We start from the raw sequence: 10,000 nt of genomic DNA, 5'->3' as shown, positions 1-10,000 counted from the left end.
AAAGAGTTGAAACCTGAACATTATTGGGTGGACAAATTGATAATTTCTAAAAACTACTTATGTACTTTGATTACTCCTTACAACCCCAAAGGTTGTACTTAAATACGAGTAAATTCCCTTCACTGTATCCTCCACATGAAGTGTGTGTTTTAGGAATACAACAGGGTATGTACTTGGATGCCAGTGAGCGATGTGGTTGTCGTTGGAGGTTTCCGGCATTGACAGGAGCTTCTGCACCGTCAGCTGGAACAACACAAACAACAACAGAGACCTTGGTGTAACTGCAGATCATTTTAACAAGGAAATCTAAAGGAAAGTAGAGGCTCGGCCACTTCATGAACGTAAACAAGAAATGCTTCTGTCGAATGTGTTATTAAGAATGCTGCTACCTTTGGAGCAAGATTTGGGATAAGATAGTCTCGGCCGCTACCTGACCAAAGGATTGGTTGTCCAGCTTGGGACTTTCTGGACTTGGGATTTGCTCTTTTTTTTACGTAAGACTTGACTTGCTGGATTTACCTTAGGACTTTACTTGGGACTTGTTGGCTTTCACTTGGGATTTGCATTGGGATTTGCTTCTCGAAATTTGTTGATTTGTCTTGGGACTTCCTTTGGGACTCGCCTTGGGACTTCCTTTGGTACTGCTTTAGGACTTGCTTTGGGACTTTCTTTGGTATGCTTTGGGACTTGCTTTGGGACTTTCTTTGGTATGCTTTGGGACTTTCTTTGGTATGCTTTGGGACTTGCTTTGGTACTGCTTTGGGACTTGCTTTGGGACTTGCTTTGGGACTACTTTAGGACTTTCCTTGGGTCTTCCTCTGTTACTACTTTAGGACTTGCTTTGGAACTTGATTTGGAACTTTCTTTGGGACTTGGTTTGGTACTGCTTTGGGACTTACTTTGGTACTGCTTTGGGACTTGCTTTGGTACTGCTTTGGGACTTGCTTTGGAACTTCCTTTGGTACTGCTTTAGGACTTGCTTTGGGACTTTCCTTGGGATTTACTTTGTGACTTGCTTTGAGACTTGCTGGTAAATGCTGAAGATTTCATATGGTTCTCTACTCAGGACCTGACTTGGGACCTAACTTGAGACTTGCTGGTTCTGAGCTTGTGGTTGATATGAGGACATGCTAAGTCGAGCTTAGCATGAAAACTAGAAGCAGGTGGAAACGGCTAGCCAAAATATTTTAAGAGAGTCAAAGTGGTTGCCTTCATATTACCAGAATGATCATGAATCTATCCTCATTATCACAGTTTGGATTGACAGCCAGGGGGAATTTACCAGGAAGTCTCCTTTGCACTCTGATAGGACGTTAAGGGCAAACTCTGGTTGGGCCCCACCCCCCGGCACCACGCTGGAGCAAGCCATCGCCAGCAGCGCTGCAACTGGACAAACGAGGCATCAGTCAAAAGATTATCCTCAAGGTAACTGACACTGAAACAACACCAAGAACATTTGTGTTCATCCACCTCTCTGTTCACTGAAGAGACACTCCAGCTCGTCCCTTGGCGTCCACCGCAGCAGTGCATTGTGGGAGTCGCAGTCTGCATCTTTTCGAACCTGCAGCGGTGGGATTTCAGCCTGGAAGGGCTGTCCTTCATTGATCTGCCTGTGATCGACAATTCAGTGAGAAAAAGTCATCGGCATTGTGAAAAATAAAGGCTCGTTTGTTACGTACGGCTGATTGATCCGTGTCCTAGCAGGAGGGGATGTTGCTACGGCAACAAGATCACGGAGTCCTTCTGCCAATCAGACGCACAGAGTTAGTGCATCGTTAAAACAAACGTCGTGAGAGGCAGGACGTTTGTTTTAACGATGCACTAACTCACGCAGGTTGTTGTGCGGCTTCGCAGTCTGGACTCTCGGTCGCCTCCTGGTGGCGAGGGAGCGGTACAACCCTGGCCCCGCCCTGAGGGGACACAGCATGGGTGGAGGGGTGTAGTGTGCGGCCTCGCCGTTGGTTGCTTCACCGTCCTCGTCCGCTCCTTCCTCTCGGTGCAGCAGGCTGCAGTAGAGCTGCGCTGCACCTCTCGGGTGTCTGCACCTCCTCTGTCCTCGGGGCCGGACGGGCACGGAGACGGGCATCACGGCGGAGACGGGGTCCTCCCTCTGGAGACACAGATCAGGATGTTAAAGCCAGAGCGCTGTTGCCAAAACAGGTTGCCTCCTCCTAAAGTGACCGTGTGCGTGGACCTTGTTCAACCACATCGCTGATTTGGATCCGCTGTGGCAACGCATGTGTCCGTTCAACGCCGGCAGACTCCTGAAACCACGTTTACACACCGTACACAGCAGCCTGTAACACACACACACACACACACACACACACACACACACACACACACACACACACACACACACGTTAGATTGGATTACATACATGTTCAAACACTAGCATCTATATTTTCCTGTCATGTTCATTCAGGGCACCTGGACTTCTGGATGCTTTCAGGTTGTGGTCCTTTCATCTGAAAAGGAAAAAACAGATTTAAATCGATTAGAAAATTACAATTTACCAATGAAATTGGGCCAAAACTGATGTTATGATAGATTTAGTTAATTGAAGCATTTCTTTAGTTGCTTTAATCATTTACTTGTCAGTGCATGTTGCACTGTATTACTATTGATGTTACTTCAGTTTCACTTGTTTAACCACATTATTTACAACTAAGACAATAGCTGTTAAAAATGTAACTGCTTACTTTTTGTGTATCTCGTCCTCCTCTTCCTCTTCTTCCTCCTCTTCTTCTTCCTCCTCCACTGTCCTCTCTCCAGTCCGAAGTCTGGGCGGCGCCGCCGACATCCCGGCCTCTTCCCGGTGAAGTAAAGCATCTCTCTGTGGCATCGAGGCAACCCGGCTGGTCCTGAATCAGCTCCCTCTGGAGGAGGAGGGGTCCGGCGGTTTGATGCTGGAGGTGCTGACCGGGGTCAGAGGTCACGTCGTGGCCGTCATACTCATTCAGGCAGCAGCCGAGGGTTTCCTCTCCTGTTAGCTGCCTGGGCGTTTGCATGTGAAGATCCAGTCTCTCTGCCCCGGGGTGCATGTGAGGACCGAGGCTGCAGAAAGCTGGGGCTTGTGGGTAAAGAGGACTCAACCCGGGTGTGGTAGTGCTGCAGAAAGCTGGGGCTTGTGGGTAATGAGGACTTGGGCCGGGTGTGGTCGGGCTGCAGAAAGCTGGGGCTTGTGGGTAATGAGGACTCGGGCCGGGTGTGGTAGGGCAGCAGAAGGGCTGGGGCGCGTCGCCGTCATGGAAACACTGGGTGCTGGAGGAGATGCTCCACCTCTGCAGCTGGGCCGGCCTCCAGGGGCCCGGACCACACGGGTCACCTGCGCCATAGCTACCACTGGCCAGGTGTGTGTGAGAGGTGAAGGGCAGGTGCTCCAGTTCCTCTTGCTGGTGAGTATCACTGGGAGGGAACTGGTTGTGGTTCTGGGCCTCCAGGCGCTCACTGGTCTGGCTCTTGTCAGCACACACACACCAATGGGGTCAGAATCTAGAGCATTTCTGCTTCTTGTTGAAAGAGACCGGGCGAATAGCTCACCTGAAACAGGTAGGAGAGGTCAGGTGGGTCAGTTCTGCTCCAATCCGGATCATTGAAACCCGACTCCTGATTGTACAGGTGCTGCTGGTGGAGGTGAGGAGCCGTTACCTGGGGATGAGGTCCAAGGTGAGGGGCCGTTACCTGGGGATGAGGTCCAAGGTGAGGGGCCGTTACCTGGGGATGAGGTCCAAGGTGAGGGGCCGTTACCTGGGGATGAGGTCCAAGGTGAGGGGCCGTTACCTGGGGATGAGGTCCAAGGTGAGGGGCCGTTACCTGGGGATGAGGTCCAAGGTGAGGGGCCGTTACCTGGGGATGAGGTCCAAGGTGAGGGGCCGTTACCTGGGGATGAGGTCCAAGGTGAGGGGCCGTTACCTGGGGATGAGGTCCAAGGTGAGGGGCCGTTACCTGGGGATGAGGTCCAAGGTGAGGGGCCGTTACCTGGGGATGAGGTCCAAGGTGAGGGGCCGTTACCTGGGGATGAGGTTTAAGGTGAGGGGCCGTTACCTGGGGATGAGGTTTAAGGTGAGAGAAGGTTACCTAAGGTTTAAGGTAAGGGGAGGGTACCTGAAGTTTAAGGTGAGGAAAGGTTACCTGGGGATGGTTCCGAGGTGACGGGAAGGAGAAAAAGGGAGGAGGTGAAGAGTTGAACGGAGATGGCTGGGACGCAGAGGAGTGATGCATGATGGGAGGAGGTGGGGAGGGAGGGCGGGGGGACGGCCACAAGTCAGACATGATGTCACTGGTTGTTTGCGCGTGTGTGTGTCTGTGTGTGTTTGAGTATGTCTGTGTCTGTGTGTGTGTGTCTGTGTGTGTGTCTGTCTGTCTGTGTGTCTGTGTGTGTGTGTCTGTGTGTAACACACAAAGGAAGTCACGTCAGTAACTTTTGAAAACCAGAAATTCCACTAAGAGAAATTTGTTTTTCCATGTTTTTCGAGTTTCACCGTTTTATTTTCCCAAACTGTGTTGAAGTTAAAAACTTAAGCAAACAACAGAAAAACAACACACGTGTGTTGTTCCGTGAGCGACTAGAAGTGTGAATGTGTGATGAGAAGACTTCACATCATTCAGAAGTTCTGTTCAGTCCTCCTTCATGTCCTAAAAGCTCTACATACGTGAAACATTGAAACATGGTGAAGAACAGACTTTAGAAAAGATTAAACGTGTTTCACCTGATGATTAAAAGAACAAATCATGAATAAAACCAACGAGAGAAAAACATTATCGATAAAACGTTCCGTTTGAAATTAAGTCAAAATAAAATCACCTCACCTGAAACATCATCGGCTGCGACTGACTGTGTGTGTGTGTGTGTGTGTGTGTGTGTGTGTGTGTGTGTGTGTCAGGATGTGGTCACATGCTCTTCCTCTCTCTGGTCGACCGCCTGCTTCTTCCTCATGATGACGATGTCTGAGGTAAAACAGATCAAACAAATAAATTAAGATAACGAGTTTAAATTACAACAAAAAAAAACACAATACTTCAATACTTTATTGAACCAAACGTTGTAGTACACAGACACACTCTGTATAGAGGAAACCCAGCAGTAAAGGGATAACATATATATATATATATATATATATATATATATATATATATATATATATATATATATATATATATATATATATATATATATATATATATATATATATATCAGTATTTTTTTAAGGAATTTAAACTTTTTAAAATTGAAAAGTGCGTTTTTGTAGATTACATTACACAAAAAAATATTAAGTTGATTCTAATGATTATTTTTGCGTTATTTCTGTGTTTGTAAGTTCATTGTTGAAATAAAGGAACTTTTGCTTGTGGGCGGAACCTTTCTCATCACTGATCGCAGTCGAGCTCGGCGCCTTCAAAGTGTGGGACCGAAGTCGGTTCCCAACCAAGAAATGATTTCCCTTCACAATGAAGGCGGAGAACGCTGGCCAACGTGTAAGAAAACCACTGCGCTTCTGCCTGTCGCTTTTATTTTGAAGTGACACCGGAAGTTGCCGTGACAGCGTCCCGTCCTCTGTTCAGGTCAGCGAGGAAACACGAATGTTGTATTTTACTTAAATTACTACAACACTGCATGTATTCAACTGATGATTTTCGGGCATTTAGTAACAACGTAATACTTCAGTTGTTCATTAAATACAATGCAGTACATTGTACACAGTCAAGGTACTTGTACTTTACCTGAGTGCTGCTAATGCTAATCTAAATGTAAAGTACTATTACATGTATTACACGCAGTATTTATACTAATCCTTTAGTAGTATCGTTAACTGTAATCATGTTTACTTGTACCTGCATCACGTGTACTTGTACTTCAGGTCCTTGAAGGATATTATGATACTTTTGTCATTTTTATGATACTTTGTATTTTAAAGATTTGATTTAAATTAATTTTCACAGATAATGAAGTTTCTAATGTTTTAATACCTCTCCTCTTTTTTCTTCTTCTCCTCCTCATCAGGAGGAAGTAGTTTAGAGGTCATGATGTCTCACATCAGGAGGACGTTGTTTCTTGCGAGAAGCTGCTCAGGGGTCTGCGGGTGTAAAACCAGCAACCATCCGGTTTGGAGTGGCTCTTCCTTCTCCTCTTCCTCCTCCGCTTCCTCCTCCTCCCCCCTCTCCTCCAGTCTGGTCCTGCGGTCCCGGTCCACAGACGTGCACCAGAACCTGGCCCTGGAGGACTGGATCGAGGCCCATGTGGCGCCGCAGCGCGGCGGGCTGCTGCTGCTGTGGAGCAACGGGCCGGCCGTGGTCATCGGGCGGCACCAGAACCCGTGGAGCGAGTGCGACCTGGCGGCCATGAGGCTGGCCGGCGTGCCTCTGGCGCGGCGGCGGAGCGGCGGCGGCGCCGTGTTCCACGACCTCGGGAACCTCAACTTGACCTTCTTCTCCTCCAAGAAGGACTTCGACCGGCAGAGGAACCTGCGCGTGGTCACGGGCGCCCTGCGGCGGGCGCGGCCCGGCCTGGACGTCCACGCCACCGAGCGGTTCGACATCTTACTCAACGGGCGGCTCAAGGTCTCAGGTAGGGAGGGCGGGACCGGTGCATTACCCAGAAAGCACTGCAGCGGGTCTGTAAACGCTCTGCTCCTTGACAGGAAGTGCGTCCCGGCTGAGCAGGAAGTCGGCGTACCACCACTGCACGCTGCTGCACTCGGCGGACCGCTCCGCCCTCTCCGCCTTGCTCCGCCCCTCGTGTCCCGGTATCCATACCAACGCCACGCCCAGCGTGCCCTCGCCCGTCGCCAACCTGCTAGACCACGCCCCCTCCCTGGGGTGGGAGGAGCTTCTGGACGCACTGACGCACCAGTACAACGCAGGTGACATCACGGTCACGGTGACATCACAGCGTAGCGACTCCGTGATGTTATAGGTGTTGAGCGGCACCTTTAAAAACAATGTTTTCTGATTGTAATGTTCACCAGAGTTCGGCGACTCCTCCTCTTCCTCCTCCTCGGCGCTCGTGGACCCGGCGGACGAGTCGGCGTTCCCCGGCATCGGCCAGGCGGCAGCGGAGCTGCGCTCGTGGGACTGGACGTTCGGCCGCACGCCGCGCTTCAGCGTGCGGACGCCGCTGCCGCTGGACGGCGTGCCGGCAGCGCGGCTGCTCGCCGAGGTGAAGGCCGGCCTGGTGGAGAGCCTGGAGCTCCACGTCCCCGCCGACTGGCTGCCCCGGCGGCTGAGCACCGAGCTGAGCACCGCGCTGCGCGGCGAGAGGTTCTGCCCGCACCGAGCCGCCGCGCTGTCCTCACTGCTCACGCGGTTGGAGAGCGGCGAGCGGCAGTGCCGGCTGCAGCGCCTCTGTGACGCGGTGGGGGCCGTGATGGGCTGAGCGGTGATCTGGTGCCCTCTGGAGGCCGCAGAGGGCATTACAGACGAACCAGTAGTAAATACAGAGTGACAATGGATCATCGATCACACGTCTTTTTCACATATTTCATCATTTTTTGGTCAACTTTGTGTTATTCATTGTAACATGCAACAACAATTATAAAGTTTACATACAGATTATTATACGATATATATATTATTTATTGTTTATTAGCACGGAATATATTCACAAAGTGTGAATTCAACAATAAATATAGAAAATAAAAATATCATGAAATGTTGTTTAATGTTTGAATACAAAATGTGGCCTTAATTATAATTAAAAGAATAATTTGGAATAAATACATGAAATAAAAAAATACAATAGTTATTGGGTCACAAACATGACGAAGCTCCGCGGGTCATGTCGCAGGACGCATGCGCAGTAAAGAGTAGAGCCATGCGTGTTGCTGGGGATGAGAGAAAAACAGCAGAGCTGTCACTCTGCGGTTTTCTCCGGAAACTAAATGCTGATTTATTCATATTCGTATTATAAAGATATTCATATATGTACTCAAAATATACATTATAATACACATTATATACATATTTTAATGTCCAATATACACTATACTAAATATACTTAAAATAAATGTACAACACAATTATCTTAAATGTAAAAAATATATACAAAATAAATAAATATAAAAAATATACATACAATGAAAATATTGAATGCAAGTATATATATATATATACATATATATATATATATATATATACATATATATATATATACATATATATATTCATATATATATATATATACATATATATACATATATATACATATATATATATATATATATATATATATATATATATATATATATATAATTAACCACTTTCTGATATTGAAACACATAATATGAGATAAGTGTACTACACATTAAAAACACAAATAAGACATTTTCTAATTTTAACGGATCGGTTTTGCGAGGCAGAGTGAGACCTCTGCCGTTGATGTCCTGAAATAGGCGATCTTCCATGCGAGCCGTCGTGAGATCCGGACAACCGGAGAACCGGAGAACCGCCGCGGCAGCAGGATGGGAAAGAAGCAGAAGAAATCCGGAGAGGACAGGTAGAGAAACAGCACCTGTGCACCTGTGCACGCGGACACCGGACAGGTGTGAGCCCTCAACATCCGGGTCCGTCAGCCCGCCGCTATCTTAGAAGCTACACCACGAGAAACCAGCATGCTAGCATGTTAGCTTAGCATCAGCTGCTCGGCTCCAACGGCTCTTTAATCGGCCTCTGATGACCGAGCGCGAGCCCCGAATGCCGGGCAACTGCCGGCGAAGAGCCGCTGAACCACGTGGAGCGACGTGTGTTGCGTGAAGCTAAGCTAGTGTTAGCTCTGATGTAGCATCAGGTACTCTAAATATACAACCTGCACTCACTATACAACTTGCTACTAAACTACTTAGGTACTAGTACACTGAATACACAACTTGCTACACCAGGTACAAATACACTGAATATACAACCTGCTATACCAGGTACAAATACACTGAATATACAACCTGCTACTAAAGTACTCTGGTACTCGTACACTGAATACACAACCTGCTATACCAGGTACAAATACACTGAATATACAACCTGCTACTAAAGTACTCTGGTACTCGTACACTGAATACACAACCTGCTATACCAGGTACAAATACACTGAATATACAACCTGCTACTAAAGTACTCTGGTACTCGTACACTGAATACACAACCTGCTATACCAGGTACAAATACACTGAATATACAACCTGCTACTAAAGTACTCTGGTACTCGTACACTGAATACACAACCTGCTATACCAGGTACAAATACACTGAATATACAACCTGCTACTAAAGTACTCTGGTACTCGTACACTGAATACAGAACCTGCTATACAAGGTACAAATACACTGAATATACAACCTGATACCAGTACACTGAATATACAACCTGCTTCTAAAGTACTCAGGCACTAGTACACTGAATACACAATCTGCTATACCAGGTACAAATACACTGAATATACAACCTGCTAGTAAAACCATATACTAATACACTGAATACACAACCTACTACTACCACAAGGTACTAATACACTGAATATACAACCTGCTACATCAGCTATGAACACTCTGAATATACAACCTATTACTAGTACTATCAGATACTAATACACTGAATACACGACCTGCTCGTAACACCAGGTACTAGTACACTGAATACACGACCTGCTCGTAACACCAGGTACTAGTACACTGAATACACGACCTGCTCGTAACACCAGGTACTAGTACACTGAATACACGACCTGCTCGTAACACCAGGTACTAGTACACTGAATACACGACCTGCTCGTAACACCAGGTACTAGTACACTGAATACACGACCTGCTCGTAACACCAGGTACTAGTACACTGAATACACGACCTGCTCGTAACACCAGGTACTAGTACACTGAATACACGACCTGCTCGTAACACCAGGTACTAGTACACTGAATACACGACCTGCTCGTAACACCAGGTACTAGTACACTGAATACACGACTTGCTCGTAACACCAGGTACTAGTACACTGAATACACGACCTG

The 10,000-nt window shown here is 47.3% G+C and overlaps 3 protein-coding genes across 10 annotated transcripts in view; 2 read left to right on the top strand and 1 right to left on the bottom strand.

Moving 5' to 3' along the window:
• LOC137803513 (uncharacterized) overlaps window positions 1–4,480 on the bottom strand; it is a 5,336-nt gene extending 856 nt beyond the window's left edge. Inside the window, exons 1-10 of one of the 4 annotated variants that reach the window (XM_068602012.1) lie at window positions 4,136–4,480; window positions 3,545–4,048; window positions 2,704–3,462; window positions 2,432–2,469; window positions 2,195–2,297; window positions 1,831–2,110; window positions 1,680–1,743; window positions 1,471–1,610; window positions 1,283–1,386; window positions 174–243 (exon numbers count right to left, since the gene is read on the bottom strand). In XM_068602012.1, the coding sequence (XP_068458113.1) occupies window positions 174–243; window positions 1,283–1,386; window positions 1,471–1,610; window positions 1,680–1,743; window positions 1,831–2,110; window positions 2,195–2,297; window positions 2,432–2,469; window positions 2,704–3,462; window positions 3,545–4,048; window positions 4,136–4,276 (2,203 nt within the window). In that variant the 5' untranslated portion in view covers window positions 4,277–4,480. Of the gene's footprint in view, window positions 1–173; window positions 244–1,282; window positions 1,387–1,470; window positions 1,611–1,679; window positions 1,744–1,830; window positions 2,111–2,194; window positions 2,298–2,431; window positions 2,470–2,703; window positions 3,463–3,544; window positions 4,049–4,135 lie in introns of those variants that run through there. The other 3 variants (XM_068602013.1, XM_068602014.1, XM_068602015.1) reach the window with 3 other exon arrangements.
• Window positions 4,481–5,432: 952 nt separating this feature from the next.
• lipt1 (lipoyltransferase 1) lies at window positions 5,433–7,578 on the top strand. 2 transcript variants are annotated; one of them, XM_068602023.1, is made up of 4 exons: window positions 5,433–5,566; window positions 6,006–6,569; window positions 6,643–6,864; window positions 6,970–7,578. In XM_068602023.1, the coding sequence occupies exons 2-4, from the start codon at window positions 6,026–6,028 to the stop codon at window positions 7,374–7,376; spliced, it is 1,173 nt and encodes a 390-aa protein (XP_068458124.1). In that variant the 5' UTR covers window positions 5,433–5,566; window positions 6,006–6,025; the 3' UTR covers window positions 7,377–7,578. The 2 variants fall into 2 exon arrangements, with proteins under 2 accessions (XP_068458124.1, XP_068458123.1); XM_068602022.1 differs by lacking the exon at window positions 5,433–5,566 and adding an exon at window positions 5,575–5,710.
• Window positions 7,579–8,404: 826 nt separating this feature from the next.
• Window positions 8,405–10,000, top strand: part of eif5b (eukaryotic translation initiation factor 5B) — a 15,165-nt gene continuing 13,569 nt past the window's right edge. For all 4 annotated transcript variants that reach the window (XM_068602011.1, XM_068602010.1, XM_068602009.1 and 1 more), the window contains exon 1: window positions 8,405–8,495. In XM_068602011.1, the coding sequence (XP_068458112.1) occupies window positions 8,461–8,495 (35 nt within the window). In that variant the 5' untranslated portion in view covers window positions 8,405–8,460. The remainder of the gene's footprint in view (window positions 8,496–10,000) is intronic.

Source organism: Clinocottus analis, unplaced genomic scaffold (genome assembly GCF_023055335.1).
Source record: "Clinocottus analis isolate CAN_PGR_092001 unplaced genomic scaffold, fCliAna1.0.p SCAF_58, whole genome shotgun sequence".
Classification (NCBI taxonomy): Eukaryota; Metazoa; Chordata; class Actinopteri; order Perciformes; family Cottidae; genus Clinocottus; species Clinocottus analis.
The sequence above is the reverse complement of the archived record's forward strand: the minus strand, read 5'-3'. Positions and strand labels throughout refer to the sequence as shown.

Excerpts from the sequence above, each read along its gene's own strand:
- lipt1 (XM_068602022.1), top strand. The coding sequence starts at position 5,686 with ATGCAGTACATTGTACACAGTCAAG. Across the intron at positions 6,570-6,642 it reads CGGGCGGCTCAAGGTCTCAG|GAAGTGCGTCCCGGCTGAGC; the intron begins GTAGGGAGGGCG and ends GCTCCTTGACAG. Across the intron at positions 6,865-6,969 it reads GACGCACCAGTACAACGCAG|AGTTCGGCGACTCCTCCTCT; the intron begins GTGACATCACGG and ends AATGTTCACCAG.